Below are 22,029 nucleotides of genomic sequence, written 5' to 3' on the forward strand. Positions count from 1 at the left end.
CGTTAAAGACTATACTCCTGATTGCGTTGGCCTCCATCAAGAGGGTAGGGGACCTGCAGGCATTTTCGGTCGACGAATCGTGCCTGGAATTCGGGCCCGGTAACTCTCATGTGATCATGAGACCCCGGCCTGGATATGTGCCCAAGGTTCCCACTACTCCCTTCCGGGACCAAGTGGTGAGCCTGCAAGCGCTGCCTTCGGAGGAGGCAGACCCAGCCCTAGCTTTTCTCTGTCCCGTCCGTGCTCTCCGGACTTACGTGGATAGAACGCAAAGCTTCAGGACATCAGAGCAGCTCTTCGTCTGTTACGGAGGACAGCAGAAGGGAAAGGCTGTCTCCAAGCAGAGGATGGCCCACTGGATAGTGGATGCCATCGTCTTGGCTTATCAGTCCCAAGACGTGCCCTGCCCGCTCGGGTTAAGAGCCCACTCCACTAGGGGTGTTGCCTCTTCCTGGGCGCTGGCTCGTGGCGCCTCGCTGACAGATATCTGTAGAGCTGCGGGCTGGGCGACACCTAACACGTTCGCTAGATTCTATAGCCTCCGTGTAGAGCCGGTGTCTTCCTGTGTGCTCACTTCCCATAGTCAGTAACACCGAAGTACCCGTTCTAGTGTCGGCTTGCTGCGCCATTCCCTCCCCTATGGTAGACGGATGTGTGCGCTTTTCTGCTCCAGTCGAGTTCCCCGGAACGGCGAACCCTGTTGAGTCCTCCGCAACCCGCGGCAGTCGGACGTGGCGGAGCGTTCGACGCCAGGTCTAACACTCGTATGCATTGGTGGAACTTGTGTTAGGCTGGGTTCCGTATGTAGTGACCCCCACGGCGGTCCCATATGTGTATTCTTCCACGGTACGGCTCCCTACGGCGAGCCCGTGTCTTTCCCTCGGCAGAGTTCCTCTGCCGTCCCAGGTACGTGTTGTCTCCCTCCTAATTGGCCGGGGCCACCCCTGGGACTTCCGTATGTTGTGCTGCCCTCGGCCAGCCCATACGTGTATTCTCCACATGTTAACTCCCTCTGGGCATGATGTGGCTTCCGCAGCTGCCTTCTCAGGCACGCTTTCCCAGCGTTATCCAATACAGTCAGCTGAATGGGTCTTGCGGAACAGCAGCTTTGACTCTCCCTGCGTGAACCTACCCGCCCGCATCAGATCGGGGTCTGTGGGGCTCATCGCTGGGCGCTGGAAGTGGTAGTAACTATGGCGTTTTCCATAGGGGATCCCAATTCGTCGGTACGTCCGACGTACGTCGAACGTGACCGACTGAATGGGAACGTCTCGGTTACGTATGGTAACCCTCGTTCCCTGAAGGAGGGAACGGAGACGTACGTCCCGTCGCCACAGTTGCTGTACCATCACTGCAGGTCGAGCCACTACGTGTGGCTCCTCAGTGAAAAACAGCGTGCATTCGCTCTCGCTTCCTGTTTATACCCGCGGCGCGGGGCGGAGCGCGAGATGCAAATCTCGCACGCCAATTGTTCATTGGCCGGTTCTAGATAGCTCGAAGCTGATAGGGGCTCCCAGAAGTGATCCCAATTCGTCGGTACGTCCGACGTACGTCTCCGTTCCCTCCTTCAGGGAACGAGGGTTACCATACGTAACCGAGACGTTAATTACCCCTAGGTTCATTTTCACCGGAGTTGTCCTTTAAGTACATTTTACCTTAACGAATTTTCCGTTATTTGTGAGAAAACGCTTCCCCGCCAAACAACGAATTTTCCCGGTTTCCGTGTTTTCACTGTTATATGCTAGGGGGCACTATCGCATCTTCTGAATGAGTACGGAATCTTCTGATCAAAACACAGGCGAAGAAGACGCAAAAAAAACGAGCAATCGTATGCAAGCAGATGCATATGTAAAATAATGTGATCCTCAACATTAAACATCATATAAAACAATCAAACTGCCTAATGTTATGTCAACCCAGGACGAACTATAGGACTGTGCAAGCATTAGGGGTGTTGATGGACTCAATCTACTCAATCTATGATCATCGCTCTGAATCTGATCTGGATGTGGTCTTTGACAAAAACGTTTTGTTCAAAATGTTGCTTTTTTTTATGAAACTTGCCCATATTTAAGTGTTGACAAAAAAGGAATGCATGAAGCTAGAATAAAACATCTTTTTTTGTTTAAAATCAGAGGGTCTGCACTTTTTGTGATGTATTGCATGCTCAATTATTCATACAACAAAATATTCTATGGGCCTTTACACTTTTGTGAAAATGATCAAAAACCCTGGCGGTGGCTGGCAAGGTTTTTAAAAAAAACGATGGCGGGGAAAGAGTTAATCTTAAAATTCAAAAAAGTTTTCACCCCCGGCTCTTAATGCATCGTGTTTCCTGCATCAGTGGAGCATGAGTGAATGTTTCAACCTTTTGTAATAGTTGTGTTTGAGTCCCTCAATCATCTTCAGTGTGAAAAGATGGATCTCAAAATCATACAGTCACTGCTGGAGAGGGTTCAAATATGCAAAAAAATAGCATTTTTGGGACCTGAAGATTTTTCTGAAGAACGTTGGTCAGTTTAACTGCTCAGTACAAACAAGGGACTCATGAACAACCATCACAAAACAATAAAAAAAAACAGCTGTGGATCATCAGGGAATGACACACATTATTAATAATCAATGTTCATAATCTTTTGAACAGGGTCATTTTTATAAATTCAGATATTTTTTTGTCTTGTGGACTATATGTAAAAACATCTTATTCAGGACAGTACTAAATAAAAAATAATATGCATTTTGTATGATGACTGTATTATTTTGTTAAAATTATTCACATTTTCACAGATTCTGCAATACTGTTCATATACTTTCAAGCAGCACTGTACATTCACGTCGCTTAATCGGGCTCAGTGTGAAAGGGCCTTTAGAAAAAAAAACTAAATAATTGTGTATATACTATTCTATAAAACTTTCTAGGTCCATCTTACAAAATAGGTCTTTTAAAAAAATAGGTTAAAATATGTCTCATGAGATTAAACATTAGACAGACCAAAAACAAGTTCTCAGCCAACAAAAAAAAGTTTTGCAAATGTTCCCATTAAGTTATGAAAACATGATTTCTGAATGTTCTCTGAACGTTTACCATGTCCAGTTTTTTTTTTTATCTGTTTTTTCTTAGTTATGTGAACAATCCATTTTGCAACTTTTACTTTTGATAGTTCTCCAAACATTCGAAAACAAGTTGCAACATTTAAAAATGTTAGATGAAGATCCAACTAAAACATTTTAAGAAAAAATGAAGACAGCTGGGGCCGTATTCACAAAATCTTAAGGCTAAAAGTAGCTCCTAACTTGCTGATTTAGGAGAAACTCTTAAAAATAATGGGCGTGTCAGTCCTAATTTTAGGACTCCTAAGAGTATTTCACAAAGCATTTTAGCGCAAAAACTAGCTCCTAAATCTGTGAAACGTTAGGAGTAGTCAAGAGGACTCCTAAGTCACTAAGACAAAAATCCCAAAAAATCCTAATGGCTGTTGCGGACCTTTCTCCACTTTCTCTCTTCCACTTCGCTTCCTGTCTACTCACTGTCCTATCATAATAAAAAGGCAAAAATGCCAAAAAATTATATTTATTTATTAAATAAGTAAATAAAAAAAAAAAAAGGAATTCATGTCTGAGTACCTGTGGCAGTTGTTTCATGAGTTCACACTTACAAATGATCAGATAGAGTAAAAGAGTAAAATAAGCCTATTTGGCGTGCTGTCCGAGGGGATCGAGGGCTCCGAGCTCAGAATTTAGCCCAAACCCAGAGTTCTCCCCCGAATCCGCGGCTGGTTCCCGAGAGTGAAGAGTCGGGGGGGCGGAGGGATGCAGAAAGCTGTCGAGGTAAGGCGAGTCGGCTGTGTATAATGTATAGATACTCGAGCTGATTAGTGCTCCTCCCGAACTTTATTTATAAACATAATTTGTCGCTTCTCGCTTGAATTCTGCAATCTCTTGAGATGAAGACATGTAAGAGGCTGACAATTAGGTGAACATACAGTGGGGAAAAAAAGTATTTAGTCAGCCACCAATTGTGAAAGTTCTCTAACTTAAAAAGATGAGAGAGGCCTATAATTTTCATCATAGGTACAGTTCAACTATGAGAGACAGAATGAGAAAAAAAAATCCAGAAAATCACATTGTCTGATTTTTAAAGAATTTATTTGCTAATTATGGTGGAAAATAAGTATTTGGTCACCTACAAAAAAGCAAGATTTCTGGCTCTCACAGACCTGTAACTTCTTCTTTAAGAGGCTCCTCTGTCCTCCACTCGTTACCTGTATTAATGGCACCTGTTTGAATTCGTTATCAGTATAAAAGACACCTGTCCACAACCTCAAACAGTCAGACTCCAAACTCCACTATGGCCAAGACCAAAGAGCTGTCAAATGTACCTATGATGAAAATTACTGGCCTCTCTCATCTTTTTAAGAGGGAGAACTTGCACAATTGGTGGCTGACTAAATACTTTTTTGCCCTACTGTATAGGCCTACTTGTTTAATTAGTGACCCTTAAAAATCTTTATTTGAATATGGCAAAACAATTATTTTAAAATCTCAATTTGATTATGGCAACATTCTTATTTTAAAACCTTTATTTGAATATGGTAACATGAAACCTTTCTATTATTAAATAATTGACAGAGACCCCTCGCCTATCAGCCAATCACTGTGGTCATAGTTAGGAATCGTGATGACATCATCCATAGCAACAAGGTCAACCCCGCCCTTACTCTTAGCTTAAAGGGATAGTTCACCCAAAAATGAAAATTCTGTCATAATTTACTCACCCTCAATTTGTTCCAAACCTGTGTGAGTTTCTTTGTTCTGCTGAACACAAAAGAAGATATTTTGAAAAATGTTTGTAACAAAGCAGAGAGAGCAACCATTGACTAGTATTTTTCCCCTACTATGATAGTCAATGGTTGCTCTATCTGCTTTGTAAATGATAACAGAATTTTCATTTTTGGGTGAACTATGCATTTAAGACATCTCTCTATTCCTTAGTAAAAGTTGCTCTCAGCAGCTTTGAGAATAGGTTTTAAGAGAAAACTCTTAACTAAGAACTTTTACAGCCATTTAGGAGAACTCTTAGTGCTAAGTTAAAATGTTTTGTCAATACGGCCCCTGGTGTTTTGAGAACATTATTAAAAACCAGATAACATCATTTTGAGAGAACTTTGGCAGAATGTTAGGGAAGTTCTGAGAACATTCCCTGTTAGCTTCGTTAGTGCCGATGATAACACACATCGTAAGTGCCCCGTATTGTTGCACACACTTAAATGTAAGCCTATTAAAATCATGAGACAGTATTATATCACAACAGTATATTTCACCTCCAATTATTGCAGAGTCTCTGTTGACACCATCACGGCTAACTTGTTCCTCGTTGAATGGAAACTGGGCACCGGCTTGAAAGAAAGAGAAAAAACTTTTGTGAAAAGACTCAAAACGTTTACAATCCCTTTCAAATAATTTCTTGGCATACATGAAGTACAGAAGGTCAGTGTGTTAATCTGGTGGGCAGATGAGCGAATCTTTGCACACACTCAAGTGTTTTCTCTCAGGAGGAGTCAGGGGGCCGGTGTTGGCAGGGGAGCGGATCTGAGACGAACCGTCTGCTCTTTTCATCTGCCGTCTCCACAGGCTCCAAAATACATATTCCACAAATATCCATGAAAGCTCAAGCTACTCAATGTCATGGGTGCAAATGTACACACACACACAGAAAATATGCTCTATCTAAAACAAATTATTACTTTAAAAATACAAGATTGCTCAGCGCCTCTCTCACCATTGCAATCTCAATTTAGTTTACTTTATTTTCATGACACAAACAGTGAATTTGTGCATATGAGGTTTAGCTGTGTATACTGAGGTATAAAATGGTAAATAAATCAAGTAAAAGAGTGCAAATTGAATAAAAAAATATTTGCATAATAAAAATATTTGCATAATAAAAATAATGTAATTAAATTATAATTAAATAATCAAATTCTTATTATTTTACTAATAATTATTTATAAATATTTTAATATTATATTATTTATAAATATTCATATTATATATTTAAACAATTACAGTTGTAAACTGATTAAATTAAATCATGTTTTAGTATATATTTATTAATTTAATGTTATAATAAAATGTATTTTTTATTATTATTACTATTATTTATTTTATTTTAACTAGGGCTACTAATAATAAAAACTAAGAAACTAATAATATAACTAAGAACAAACTATATCTATGAACACTTTCCATTATTTTTATTGTTTTTATACAATATAAAAACAAAAGAGTTCATGATATTTCTTATTCCGCCGTTTCTTAACCTTACACATAAATATAAATCACAAACCTTGTCAACACAGTATACCGGTAAGTGATTTCAAGTTTTAATATTACTGGCAACAATGCAGGCAAAAACTGTAATGGTTTTTATACTGTACAAACTGTACATTCTCTCCCCCTACACTACCACTATATACCCATAAACCTACCCATCACAGGAAGCATTCTGCATTTTTACATTTTTAATAAAACATTGTTTAGTATGCTTTTAAAGCAATTTTAAGAGGACATATGAGATGTCCTCATATTTCATGTTAACGTCGTAATACAAGTGTAATACCTGTGTCATTATACAAATTTGTGTCCTCATTAATCACAGAAACAAACACACACACATGCACACACTGTACTGCAGTAATCCTCTCCACAGGGAAGAGATCATAGATTTCTTATACTAAAAATCTGATTTCTTCCAGGCAACCAGGAAAGATCCCTTCATAACAGAGAAATTCTACAGTATTCTTTGATTTTTTCCTCAATAACTCCCCTGACATCAAAATGTTACATTGTAATGTTAAAAATATGTATGAGCAAAATAACACCAATAAAGTGTTAATCATTTGGTTACCTGATTCTGGGTGCCAGGGGTCAAAGGCTGCAGACATGGGCGGCACTGTGAGTGGAGACGCCCCGCAGTTGGACTCCACCAGGACTCCCTGTATGGAGGCTGTGGAGGGCAGTACGGTCCTCAGGGCGGCCTTCAGCGGGGCGATACGGTTGAACTGCACTCTGGAGAGACAGCCCACGAATCCTGGGGTGTTATATCGCTCTATCAACACAGGATCAATCTGACCTGTTTCTGAAAGACAAAACCAGCAGCAGTTGGATAAAACAATTCTGTGTGTGTGTTAAAGCAATAATACAAGTTATAGGACGGGTGACAAAAACAAGACTCTAAATCTGATTGGATGAGCAACTTTAAGCTCAAATCCTCTTTTGGCGTTGTCAGGATTTACCAAAGACACACAGTGAAAAATTAGCGCTGAAAAGGTGTGGACACAGTTATTTTTGCGGCTGACCATATTCCATAAGCATTTGTAGGAGTTTCCCTTTCAGACACAACATTTATGGGAGGAGTAAATTAATCATGCAAGGGGATTTACTAAGGTTTGCGCTAGTCAATTTACTGGCGTTTGCCATTATTTAGCACCCCCCAAAAAAAGCACGTCTTAAACCAGACGCTAATATGCGCTGCTCTTGTGTTTGTCATTATGGAAATTATCCGGCTGTGTCAGTAGATCACACGCAGAATTTCGAATTTTTTTTGGAATTGCGCTCTCACGCTAATTTGCCCTGTTTAGTAAATCTGGCACCAAGTCTGCAATGTCATCTACTCTTTCATTCAAAGTTTGATGTCGGTAACATTTGTAAAAAATAAATAAATTTGTAAATCTCTTTAAATGTATTTGATCAAAAACACAGTAAAAACAGTAATATTGTGAAATGTTATTAAAGTTTACTGTTTTCTATATGAATATATTTTAAAATGTAATTTATTCCTCTGATCAAAACTGAATTTTCAGCATCATTACTCCAGTCTTCAGTGTCACATGATCATTCATAAATTATTCTAATATGATGATATGCTGCTCAAGAAACATTTAAATGTTATATTTTTGTGGAACTTTTTTCTTCAAAATGAATAGAAAGTTCAAAGATCAGCACTTATTTAAAATAGAAGGCTTTTGTGATATTATAAATGTATTTACTGTCTCTTTTGATCAATTTATTGCATCCTTAAAAATAAAAATAAATACAAATCTTAAAATGTTCTTAAGTCCCATTAAAGCATTGTAAAATAACTAATGTATATCATGGCTTATTGCTTTCTTTCTTTATATCTACAAAACTAGACAAGACTGGAACAATACATGAGGAAACCAAAAGCCTTGTTTTTTAACATTTACCGGAAACATGATCAAGATGTATTTTAATATATGTGAAAAGAGAAAAGCTGTTCTGTCCTTTATTATCCTCAGCTTTTCTTCCAATATACTGTATTACTACATATCACAACTAAACATCCAGCAACAGAAAAGAAACATACCACCTGAAGTCTTCATCTCAATGCAGAGACAACACAATGTTATAAAAATGCAGATCAAAAAATAATATTTTAAATAAAACGCATTTGATCGGCATGGTACCTGTTGGCGATCACAGATGCAGAACTGCGTATGTCTTCCCAGCCTTTAGCAGGTCATTCAACTCTAAGCTAAACGCCTGATTTCTCCTTTCCTTTCATCTCTTTCTCAATCTGCCTATGCGTGAACTTGACTAGCAATTTCTAGAATTCCTTCTGTGTAACCTGAAAGCGACAAATAGCTTTTAAACAATATCACTGAGCTCTATCTGTCCGAGTGCACACTTTCAGCTGCTCTCTCTGTGTGTGTAATGCAGCTCATTTCTGCTAGAAACGTCTCCAGCAAAACCTGGAGACTGGATTGAGATCAGGAGCGAAACCAGGAGCTTCACACGAAGGAGGCAGGATTCACAGAGTCCAGTAAAAGGCAAAGCAGAAGACTGAGACACGCACCAGTGTTGAAAACGTTGTTTCCCACAATACTAGAATCTTGCCGAGTTGTCCTTCTAATTTAACATTGTGGGGTTGAGGTCAATTCAAGTAAAACTTATTTTATTCAAAACAGAGATAATCCATGCATGCAATAAATGCATTTTAATGGGTTAGTTCACCCCAAAATTAAAAATGATCCCATAATTTACTCATCCTCAAGCCATCCTAGGTGTATACGACTTTCTTCTCTCAGCCAAACACAATCATAGTTATATTAATAAATATCCTGGCTCTTCCAAGCTTTATAATGGGAGTGAATGGTAACATAGATTTTGAAGCCCAAACAAGTGCATCCACCCATCCATCATAAAAGTAATCCATACAGCTCCAGTGGGAGTATGACATAGGACGTAACTCCTCTTCTCTTACAGTACATCGTAATCCTCTGACATTTTCCTTTAAAACCTCTCGTTTTATACTTCTAATTCGTGACCGACTTTTTGTTTTGCTCTATCTTCTGCGCTTCTGTGTTTCAATTCTCACCTAAGCTTACGCTACGTCATACATCAGGGTCAAAGGTCACTCTTCAAGTCATATACATTAAGGATGGCTTGAGGGTGTGTAAATTATGGGATCATTTTCATTTTTGGGTGAACTATCCCTTTAAAGGGTTAGTTCACCCAAAAATGAAAATCCTGTCATTAATTACTCACCCTCATGTCATTCCAAACCGGTAAGACCTTCGTTCATCTTCAGAACACAAATTAAGATATTTTTGATGAAATCCGAGAGCTTTCTGACCATCCATAAACAGCAACACAACGACCACTTTCAAGGCCCAGACAGGTAGTAAAAATAAATTGTTAAAATATAGTCCAAAATAGTTAAAATAACGACTTTATACTACCGGGTTTCTACTGATACAAAGCTGAATGCTAAATCGCTGAAGTAACCCTTTAATGACAGAATTTTCATTTTTGGGTGATCTTTCCCTTTAATAGCACAATAAGTGTATTTTTATATTTACACTATCATTTAAAAGCTTGTGGTCGTTAAGATTATAAAGCATTAATTTATTTTTTTAAAACATCGGTTTAAAAAGTAGACACTTTAAATTCAAAGTGACTCATATTGGATTCAAGGTATAGATTTTATCAGTTCAACCTTGGCATTGTGAGTTAAAGGAGTGCAAAATCGCACATGCACACATTCCAAATGCACATTTAAAATGTAAATTATGCTTACCAAAAACTTTTCCTAGGAAAATTGTCTTCACAAGGTTAAATTCCGCATCTGAGGCTTCAGGAAGAGTGTAGTCTACTGTGGGATAATGATCCACCTTCAACACATATTAAAGCTCATAAATCCAGTGAATTGTAACAGTCATTATTATCTAATATAACACAACAGATTCCTCAGAACTGTAAAGCATCTTTATCTAGTGGCTCCACTGAGAGCGATACAGTACCTGCAGCTGAATGAGCCTGTCCTGTCGGGTGATGTTGACGTTATGGGGCTGACCGTTAGCCATGTTACGATTATTCAGGCTGATCGCGAACGGCTCCCTCAGTCCCCCCAGGTTATAGCGGATCTGTAGAGTACCTGAGGGAAAACACAATCAATGTTTCAGCAATGTTAAAGGGATAGTTCACCCAAAAATGAAAATTACCCCATGATTTGCTCATCCTCAAGTCATTCTAGGTGTATATGACATTCTTCTTTCAGACGAATACAATCAGAGTTATATTCAAAAAAATGTCCTGGCTTTTCCAAGCATTATAATGGCAGTGAATGGAAGCCCAAAATTTGAAGCCCAAAAAAGTGCATCAATCCATTATAAAAGTAATCCACACAGCTCCGGTGGGGTCAATAAAGGCCTTTTGAAGCGAATCCATGGGTTTGTGTAAGAAAAATATCCATATTTAAAGGAACACGCCGACTTTTTGGAACTTTAGCTTATTCACCGTATCCCCCAGAGTTAGATAAGTCCATACATACCATTCTCATCTCCGTGTGTGCCATAACTCTGTCTGACGCACCCACTGCTAGCCTAGCTTAGCACAAACACTGGAGGTAAACAGCTCCAGCTAGCCTACTGCTCAATAAGTGACAAAATAACGCCAACATTTTCCTTTTTACATGTTGTGATGTGTATAGTTACATCGTGTACTAAGGCCGACGGAAAATGAAAAGTTTTTTCTAGACTGAAATTGCTGGGAACTATTCTCTCATTCCTGCGTAATAATCCATGAGCTGTACCATGGGTACGCAGCGCCTGAAAATAGGCTAACGTCCGTCAATATAACCAATGTGACAACCTGCTTGCACAGAGAGCATGCTGGGGACTATTTTCAGGCGCTGTGTAATATCATTGCGGATATGAGAATGGTATGTATGGACCTATCTAACTCTTGGGGATCTGGGGAATAAGCTAAAGTCCCAAAAAGGCGGCGTGTTCCTTTAAGACGTTATAAAGTAAAGTATCTAGCTTCCGGCGGACCGCCTTCCATATTCAACTTAAGAAAAAAGTGTAACTGGCGTGATGATGATGTAGGATTTAGCGTAAGCATTTTGAACTGCGAGAGGCGTTACACTTTTTCCGTAAGTTGAATACAGAAGGCAGTCCGCCCACTTTTCCAACCACTTTTTTGATGTTGAAATTTTGGGCTGCCATTCACTGCCATTATAAAGCTTGGAAGAGCAAGGACATTATTTTAAATATAACTGAACAAAACGATTAAATATAACGATTGTATTCGTCTGTATTCGTCTCCGGAGCACTGAGTCAGTGACGTCATAACTGATCGCCGCTCGATCGGTCTGTGCTGTGTACCACTCCAGTTTTAGACACGCATTTGCGAACTTCCCTAAGCACTTCCCCTCGGGGGAATCCCCGCCGCTTTGAAGTGCGTTCCACTTCGTGAAGTGGACAAGGGAAGTTTATATGGACAGACCCTTGCTCCCTCGATTTTGACCAAGGGAGCGAGTCTACTTCATATGTACACTTCAGGCAGCTTCATATACCAGAATGCAACACGATTGTGACGTCATCGCATATCGTGTTTAATTTACCCCACCACAAACAACTCTTATGATATTTTTATTATTTTTAAAACAACCCAAATACACCTATATACATATAGAATGCGCCATTAAACAATTTCGTAAAGGAAAAAAATAAATAATAAATCAAATCCATAGTGGATTTGAAGTGATCAAGGGCTTAGAACGTTCCAGTTCAGTCCATAGCAAATGTTCCGCCAGTTGTGGGCACTCACGCAACGTGAGCAATGACGCACATCCGAGTGAATGAGACTGAGGGAAGTTAATGAGGGAAGGGCATAATAAAAATGAACTGGAACGCAGCACTGTTTGGCCAGCGCAGTGCCTCCCAGCCGGACCATCAACCAGCACACTCCATGTTAAACAAACACCAAAACAACAACAAAACTGTGTAGTGTGTATGTGTGAAATGTCCCGGGATGTGGATACTGAAGGAAGGGGGAATTGATAATTCAACATGTCCCTGTGCTATCAGGATTGCGTGTGCACCCGCTTCTCTGACAGCAGAAATGGCAGGGGAACTGAAAATGGAGCGTGAATGTGGTATGTGTGCATGTATATGTATATGTGTGTGTGACGATTACGGCTGCTTCGTCACAGTCATATACACCTAAGATGGCGTGAGGGTGAGTAAATCATCGAGTAATTAACATTTTTGGGTGAACTATCCCTTTAAGTGCTTCTAAGCATGGTTATTATTGTTAACTAAAACGAAAAACCATTAAAGGTCCCATGGCATGAATTTTTCATTTTATGAGGTATTTCAACATTAATATGAGTTCCCCTAGCCTGAATATTGTCCCCAAGTGGATAGAAATGTTGATCGGTGTAAAACCGAGTTCTGGCTGTCTTTCTCTGCCTTTGAGAAAATGACAGGCCAGACGAGCCAATCCTGAAGTCTCCTGGTTTGACGTCCAAGCAGGAACGGTTTCCTCCCTTTCCTCCGCCCAGAGAATCTGTCACGCCCATGCAAACGCTCGAGAGATCATTACTTGTGAACGAGTGAATGCTGGCAGTTTCTCAGTGTTTGGATGTACAAATGAAAACAGAAGTCTTTCTTCAGTTCCTTCTGATCTGTGATCAGTGATTTCTTATGTGTAGCTAATTATTTCTTATTCGTGCACACACTGCGGCTTCTCTCTCTCCCGACAGAACGGTGTTTTCGTGTTTTCTATCTTGTGAGTCAGTGTTTTTGTACGTCCTCGTCGCGTCTATCGGTTCTAAAATGTGCATACAGTCGGGAGTTTCTGCTTAACATTGGCAGAGCCACATCTTTAGAGATAAACCTCACGCACGCCGAAGCTCGGCCTTCAACATCCCCGACCCCCAGTACTGCATCTGGCCCACAGCGGAGGCACCAAACGCGGCGTGAGATTAAGCAGAAGGTGGGTAAGCGTGAGGGTATCCGGCTAGGCTAGCCAGCTTTCCCCACAATAAACTGGATTACATTCGATTACTGCTGTTGTGTCTTTGTTTGCGCTGTGTAAGTTACTCAATGCTTTGACGCTTTTCATATGATTGGAACATATCTATAAATAATGCTTTAATCAAACTTACTAACTCGTTCATCTCGCTGTAATGGTACATTGCTTGTGTTGATGAAGACGGACTCGGTGTGACTGGGACTCGTGTTTATTCAGAACTCTCAGATACAAACACAATAAACTCGCGCTGACTGACAGCGCTCTCATAACTCTGTAGGTACTATAAATAACTTTGTTAGCAATCGCTCCGTCTCCGTGATGTCCGGTTCGCGAACGAATCATTCTTTTGAATCGGTTCATTTTAGTGAACCGAACAAGTTCACCAAATCGGACTGAATCGTTCTAAACGGTTCGCGTCTCGAGTCAGCGCTGATCCATAATTTACTAAAGTTACTAACTTTCTGACATGAGTGACAGCCCCTCCGACTAGAAATAAACTAATAACCTGAAGTATATTCTAGTAACTACAACAGTTCACCCTGAACTGAGACATGCTGAGAGAACTGATGAGAAGTGAACTCAGGTCCATCCGTCTCTCTGGCAGCAGCTCGTGCGTCGTAGACCTCGTTAAACCACGCCCCCTCCCCCTGTCAGCCAATCACAACAGTGGGCGTTTTTACTGAAGTCTCACAGCAGACACGCCTCTTGAAACAGGGCAGTCAGCCACAGGGCAAACAGCAGTATAGACAAAATGCCTTTTATTTCTAAATTATGACATTTTATGATGTAAAAATCATACTAACAATATAAGTACACCTCAGGAAACACTATAAAATAATAGAAAAATGCCATGCCATGGGACCTTTAAAAAATATTAGGCCCCACTTTATATTAGGTGGCCTTAACTACTAAGTACTTACATCAAAAAATAAGTACAATGTACTTACTGTGTTCAAATTGTATTACAAAACACCTTTGCTGATATTGAGGTGGGATACGGGTAGGGTTAGGGACAGGTGTGGTGTTATGGGTAAGTTTAAGGGTAGGGTTAGGTGGGGTTAGAAATTAATTACAGATGTAAATACATGCAGGTATTTTTTAAAACGTAAGTACAATGTATGTACACAATTAGTCCATTGTATCAAATGATTAATTAAAATGTTAGTACATAGTAGTTAAGGCCACCTAATAAACAAAAAACGAAATAAAATAGTCTCACCATTATGCCGCAGCACCACCGCCAGGTAGTCCTGCGTTTTGGAGCTAATGTAGATGAGGACAGCTGGCGTGTGGGACGTACTGAAACTAAAGCTCAGCTCCTCACGGGTCAGATTACCCACTGTGCTCAGGAGTCCAGAGTCGCCTTCTTTAACTGCAGGAGAAGAGCTGCTCTCTGACATGAGGTCGTACCGCACCAGCGTCCCACTCTCAAAGTACCCACCAACATCTAGAATGGAGGCAGAAGACAATAAAAACAAAGCAAAACCGGTCCAAATCAGCTTGTAGTCCATGTATGCTAGCTTTGATGTCATCTATATACAGTACTAATGTACTCCTTAATGATGAGATTTGTGGATTTAAATATGTTTTCGCTCATTATGTTACAGCCAAAACAAAACTGAATGATCTATCTACTAACATAGGGGCCCATACCATCATTGCAGAAAGGCCCGTCAAAGGCGGTCTGACTGCAGTCGCACGAGTATCCGTTGTATTTCTCGATACATTTCCCTCCATTCTGGCAATGCATTCTATAGCTGCTGCAGTGACCCGAGCATCCAGGCTTCACCCCTGGCGTGACCTTTGCCCTCCCTTCAAGGTCAAGTGTCACACCGTTGACCTTTAAGGAACGAATGCAACCCAGAAATCCTCTCTGCCCTCCTGAGGCTCCTAAAGTGTAACAGCAACACAGATATAATGAGATATTAGCCATAATAATACAAAAAATCATGCTCAAGACATTATACTTGATTAAGAAACAAAAAATTAATTACAAATTTGATCATTTCCCATTGATAAGTGCACTTAAAATAAATAATAACTACAAGACTTTTTGAAATTGTTATACTGAGATATTCAGGAGGCAATTTTTTTTAAATTTATTTCTGATTTATTTTCATTATCTTACCTAGAGCCAAACTGACTTATTATTATTATGATGATTATTATTATTATTTATTATTATTATTATATGTGTTTTTAATGTTCTGTATTAGCAGTTTCTTGTATCAGTATCAGTTTTTAAATCTTTATTTCTATTTACCCCCAAAAATGTAAGATTTATTTTGTACACTTTGTATTGTACAAATTCAAATACATAATTCTACTAGTGTGAACAAAATGTTTCATGTCTTAGTAGAACATTTTGCATTATGTTTCACAACTTATAACTTAAAATATTATCTTAAAAATCAGGACATTACTAGATAGACTGTTATCAAAGTTAAAGGGATAGTTCACCCAAAAATGAAATTTCTCTTATTAATTACTCCCCCTCATGTCGTTCCAACTTCCAAACCCATAAGACCTTCGTTCATCTTCTGAACACAAATTAAGATATTTTAGATGAAATCCGAGAGCTCTCTGAACCAGCCATAGGCAACAATCGACCAACTTTTTTGTTAAAATAGTCCATGACTCCAGTGGTTCAACCTAAATTTGATCAAAAATAACAACTTTATTCAACAATTTATTTCCGTCTTTGTTAGACTCTGATGACGTAGAAAATACAGTGCAGTGCTTCCGAGTTCTATGTCAAAACGCCAGCTTACCATTGGCCGTTGTTGTTCACGTGAGCAACATGACGCATGCGTGTGATGCGGATACAGGAGCTAGCCAATGGTGAGCTGCCGTTCTGCCGTAGAACTCGGAAGTGATGTGCTTTATTTACTATGTCAACAGCTTAGGAGTCGCTTCATAACATTAAGGTTGAACCACTGGAGTCACATGGACTATTTTAACGATTTCTTTACTACCTTTCTAGGCCTTGAAAGTTGCAATGACGGGTGGTTCAAAGAGCTCTCGGATTTCATCAAAAATATCTTCATTTGTGTTCCGAAGATGAACAAAGGTCTTACGGGTTTGGAACAACATCAGGGGGAGTAATTAATGACAGAGTTTTCAGTTTTGGGTGAACTATCCCTTTAATCTCTTGGAGATCTTACCTACAAACAGCTGACTGAAGAGCTGCAGGCGGGTGTGGCCCTGATGCGGGGCTGACCGCGCCTCCCTGTGCAGCTTGTCCAATCGCAGCACAGCCTCCTTAATATTCCGTTCCGCCTCCACCCTGTGCCACTGGTCATCATTGAGGGGTGTAGATGAGCGTATGATTAACTCCACAGGCCCGTTGCCCACATCAAATGAGAACGACACCACGGTAGCAGCTGTGGAAAGCAGTGTTGTTCTCGTTAAAAAAAACTATAACTATTTAAAATGGTTCTCTGTAATTGAAATAAAACTGAAATAAAATAAAATATAAATATTAGATGAAGAACCATCTTAAAACTAAAATTTGAAATGTTGCCTTGGCAACTAACTGAAATAAAGAAGTTGAAGTACTAAAATGACTAAAACAAAAATGGAAAAATATTTTAATTAGAGTAAATAAAAACTAATAAAAAAGAAAAAGCTCATCAAAAATGACTAAAACTCAAATTAAAATGGAAACTGAAAATATAAAATAAAAGCTAATTCAAAATATGAATAAATGCTATAATAGTATAGTATCTCACTTTCTCTGGAGGGAAGATAACAGTGATTTACAGCAGCTCTACTCAATATGAGGTGCTAAACATTTGTGGTCGTCTACATTTGAGCTTACATTTGAGTTCTAAGCGAATGAAATCTGGATTGCCCAGGTTTTCCAGAAAGACGCCATGTGAGGCTGAAGTCTTAAAATAGAAGGAGACGTCTGCGCTGGTCTCGGCTTGGAAGGTGGGAAAATGAAGATAAGATGCAGGGGTGTTGAATGATGCTGCGTTCCAGTAGTGACCTATAAAAGAAAAACACAATGACAACTCAGTAGATGTTTGTTTTGGTAAAACTGAAATGCCCTATTTCAAAATCTTGGTTTAGTTTTCGGGGTCTACAAGGATCGATTTTCATGCTTGAATGTTCAAAAAACATTGATGGATCTCTAGATGGCATAGGCTGATAGGTCCTTAACTCAACCTGCTTTCAATCACATCGTTCTCTGATAGCTGATTGGTTCCTGCTATATCAGCAGCCAACCTTCAAATAGGCCTACTTGGTTAGCATTTGCCTTAGCAGTGCAGCGTGCTTTCAGAAACCCTCCATATTCCACTCTTCTCAGTCTGTCAGTAAAGCTCTGTTTAGTTCCTGTCTCAAAGAAGCACCTGCTTCTAAAAAGTGCAATGTGCTCTGATTGGTCGGCTGGACCAGTGTTTTGTGATTGGTCAACTGCTTCAAGCATGTTTGGGGAAATGTCACGCCCCTTACCATAACTGCGCGTTTCAACAAACTAAGGTCGAACAAATGAGTTTTGGATACTGGGAGGAAAAAACAGCGTCTCTTTGATATAGAGACAACACTACTAACTACTCTCATCTCTTCTTCTTTTTTGCATATGATTTGCCCGGGAATTGTTTATTTAAACGGAGTGTTTATTCACACCAAGTGGAAATAGCGTGCCTTGTTGGCAAGTGCTATTCGCACTATAGCTCCACCTAACAATGCCTTTTTGGGAAAAACAAGATTAAAAATATAACAGGAATATTTCAATGATCTCAGTGGTGTAGTCAGTAAAGCGTAGGGTTTAAAGATCTAGGTTTTGATGCGATCGACCCGGGTTCGATTCTGCCTTTTGCAGAGCTCGCTCTTCTCTCTTTTCCCATCACGAATCACATCAGAAATGCATTTACTTTCAATAAAAATTAAGAAAATGTTCTAAATGTGGAAATAAAGTGCCTAACGAAATGTTAATAATAATAAAAGCATTTATTGGGTAGGGTTAGGGTTAGGTGTAGGGAGGGCTTTTATTGTCCCATTAAGGCAGCATCCATTTAATAATTTTAATAAATATAATCATTTACATGTTATTATTGCATCCTGTTAATGTACAACAATACTGAGGTGCAAATAGTATGTATCTGTCAAAATAAAGTATAAATAGCATCTAGTAACTATTTACACATATTGCAAAGAACTACTTTTATATTGTGTAAATAGAATATATCACTATTTTCACTTAGTGAATAGCATCTACAGCTATTTGCACTTAGTGTATATAGCAATTATCGCTAGGAAAATATGCTATTTTCTCTGAGTGTAAATAGAATCTAGTTGCTATTTACACGCCTTATTTAAATGAGGAAACATTGTGACATGTTCATCCCGGAAGAAAACTCAAGACTACAATGGAGGCGTTTCAGGGAGTTCAGAAACAGTGACACTGATATAGAGAATAACTCTCTTTGGAGTGACTTTGTGTTTGTAACTTTCTTGTAGACATTTTGAATGGTCAAACAGCAACATTACACACTAAAGAAAACTGAAAATATATATATAAAAAAGCATAATAGGATCTCTTAAACATATTTAGATGTTATTTAACCTATCATTTCTGATTAATTTTTAAGGTACTGTTCGTTTTGTGATTGTTTCTGTGATCTGACCAAGAGCGGATGTCAATCGAAGAACACGTCCTACTTGGCTAAACTGTTGCATGTTGTAGTTGAAACATTTGAGAGCTTACGATCTCCTTGGCAGCGGAGCGGCCCAACAGTGAGTTTGGCTTCGGATCCAGAGCGGTGTATATCGCCAACCACTACCTGACTGACAGGCAGATGATCCTTGTACATCAACACACCAGCATCCTCTTTCCTGGAGAAACAAACACGGTGCAGAGGAAGAATTATGGACCACAAGGGGGCATCATAACATTGCACAATGCAGAAGACACAATTTTGTAGTGTACTGCTTACTGAATAGTGCATATTGCATGTAAAAATATTACATTATAATTACTTTGGCTGAATTAAACTAATACAATTAAGTAATTATTAAAGGCATTCTGTTATCCCACACACAAATATGGGTATTTATGGGTAAATATGGGTCCAAAATTCATTGATTCAAGAAGAAGATATTAAAAACAGTTGTTGTTTATTAAGGTGAAGTTGAGCGGATCTATCATGCATGCAGAAAATTTGCATAGAATACACAATATACACTACAGTTCAACAGATTGGGGTCAGTAAGATTTGTTTTTTAAAGAAATACATTTGAAAGAATACATTTATTCAGCAAGGATGCATGCATTCAACTGATCAAAAGTGACAGTGAACACATTTTTAATGTTATAAAAGCTTTCTATTTCAATTAAATGCTGTTCCTTTGAACTTAATATTCATCAAATAATCCTGAAGAGAATTTATAACAGTTTCCACCAAAAAAACTTATAATTTTGTTAAAGCAGCACAACTGTTTTCAATAATAATAAATGTTTCTTGAGCAGCAAATCAGCATATCAGAATGATTTCTGAAGGATCACGTGACACTGAAGACTGGAGTAATGATGCTGAAATATAAAAGCAGTTATTTTAAATTGTAATATCTCCCAATATTACTGGTTTTACTGTATTTCTGATCAAATAAATGCAGTCTTTGTGAGCATAAGAGAAAACATTAGAAAATATTTTCACTTTTGAGCCACAGTGTACGTTGCATATCGCGAAATACTGTATTGCAAACTATATAATATTACAAAAAAAAGCTAAAAAGTCACATGGTAGTATGGAATTTAAAAAAAAAAACATCCAATTTAACAGTAAGAGGCCACCAGGTTTGTGTACATCTGGCTTTTCTTTATGTCTTCTGCTGAATGTCATCTATCGTGTAACTCCCCCTAGTTTCCTTGACCAAAACAAGAAGAGTCTGAGATCTCACCATTGCCTCAGATCCGCGTCACAGTTGCAGTAGTATCTGGGATCTGTGCAGTTGCGTTCAATGCCACAGGCACATTTCTGCACGCCTGGCCCTGAGCCGCCCCAGTAGAGGTGCTTCTCGTTTCCCCTGCCGACCCACCACGTGGACGGAGAACCATCTAAAACAAGGGGAAAAGATCTTAATGCTTCAAACTTCAATCTTCTTGGAGATGTTCGTTTTTGCCACATCCATTTACCTGGCGAGTTGAGCAGGTGTGATTTGTAGCACATGTACGACACCTGCTGCTCACAGAGCTCAGCGCTGCTGGTGACGGCATTCACCTGAACCACAAAAACATGAGCAGCGCCATATTCAGCATCTGTTGTTCAGATATAAAAGCATCAGTTGTTCAGTTCACACTGTTTTAAGCGTCACCTGTTCAGTAGACATGCTGTAATTGAGTGTGAGCACAGTCTTGTCTTCAGGTCCAGAACCCGCTGCCACTGAACTCTGAGCTGGGAGGTCATTCACAATGGTCGTCCACACTTTGTCTTCTGAAATACACACATACACAGGTGTGCCACTCAGTATTCAAGTATGTATATATTTTTATGGTGTTTTTTCATTTAACCCTCTGGGGCTCTTCGGTCATTTCTGACCCCAATTTTTTTAAATAAAAAATGTTAAAAATCGTAGCTTCATCGGAATGGTCCGAAACTTGGTGACTTTATTGGTACTTGGTATATGAACAACCAAAAAAATTGGGGACAGGATTTGAAAAGTCTAAGTGGTCATAAAAAAAAACAGTCACACTCAGGACCTTCGGGTCAAAAATGAACCCCATAGGAAATGAATGGGAAATTGGCAAAAATATGAAAATACAGTTTAAATAGAGTTTTTTTTGTGCATACAATCTACATATTAGCCACGATGCAGAAAAAAAGGACTCAACAGTGAAGGGGTGAATCTCTAAAACATCAAGAGTGCAAAACAGACAAAAAAACTCTCACACACACACACACACACACAAAAACACCATTAGCTTTTGGAATGGCATGCGTTAATTTAAAAACATCCTCATGTTTTCTGCAACGTGATGTAAATGTAAACGTAAATGCATCCTGGCTGATTTGTAAATTGTATGCACAAAAAAACTAATTTCCCATTCATTTCCTATGGGGGACTATTTTTTTTTTTTACGACCACTTAGACTTTTCAAATCCTGTCCCCAATTTTTTGGGATGTTCATATACCAAGTACCAATAAAGTCACCAAGTTTCGGACCATTACGATGAAGCTACAATTTTTAAAAAAAATTGTATAAAACTATAGTGGTAAAAATGTGCTTTTGCGTGATAAAAATGCTCAATGTGTCCACCGGATGGCACCGATCTCATTTAAAAAATTGCTTTCATGAGGCCTAGGCTTGACTCTAAAATGAAATACAGCTTTAATAAAAAATAAAAAAAATGATATGTATATATATACATTTTTTATTATATTCTAAGGACATTTGTATTAGTCTTCGCATGTTCGCTTTGTAAACACAGGGGTGGTACTTCTGCCTACGTCTAGCGTGACCTTTCCAACGTGATTACGCAATCACTGGGAGCCGCAGAGCAGCGCAAAAAGAGCAGCAGACATTTTTTAAAATGACTGATCATTTTGCTAGATAAGAGCCTATTCCTCGTCTGGGATCGTGCAGAGCGTTTGAAGCCCTTACTTTGAAACTGCATTGATTTGGACCTTCAACATTTTGGTTGCCATTGAAGTCCATTGTGTGAAGAAAAAAATCATGGAATG

General features: G+C 39.0%; 1 protein-coding gene across 1 annotated transcript in view; it reads right to left on the reverse strand.

Moving 5' to 3' along the window:
* Positions 1–22,029, reverse strand: part of cntnap2b (contactin associated protein 2b) — a gene marked incomplete at its 5' end in the record, with an annotated part of 82,569 nt that overhangs the window by 6,527 nt on the left and 54,013 nt on the right. Inside the window, 12 exons of the mRNA XM_079818634.1 lie at positions 5,322–5,396; positions 6,908–7,138; positions 10,100–10,193; positions 10,323–10,456; positions 14,561–14,788; positions 14,995–15,231; positions 16,506–16,724; positions 17,162–17,332; positions 19,055–19,182; positions 20,248–20,404; positions 20,483–20,567; positions 20,662–20,780. Of these exons, the coding sequence (XP_079674760.1) occupies positions 5,322–5,396; positions 6,908–7,138; positions 10,100–10,193; positions 10,323–10,456; positions 14,561–14,788; positions 14,995–15,231; positions 16,506–16,724; positions 17,162–17,332; positions 19,055–19,182; positions 20,248–20,404; positions 20,483–20,567; positions 20,662–20,780 (1,878 nt within the window). The remainder of the gene's footprint in view (positions 1–5,321; positions 5,397–6,907; positions 7,139–10,099; positions 10,194–10,322; positions 10,457–14,560; positions 14,789–14,994; positions 15,232–16,505; positions 16,725–17,161; positions 17,333–19,054; positions 19,183–20,247; positions 20,405–20,482; positions 20,568–20,661; positions 20,781–22,029) is intronic.

Source organism: Gobio gobio, assembly GCF_949357685.1.
Source record: "Gobio gobio genome assembly, chromosome: 6".
In the NCBI taxonomy this organism is placed as follows: Eukaryota; Metazoa; Chordata; class Actinopteri; order Cypriniformes; family Gobionidae; genus Gobio; species Gobio gobio.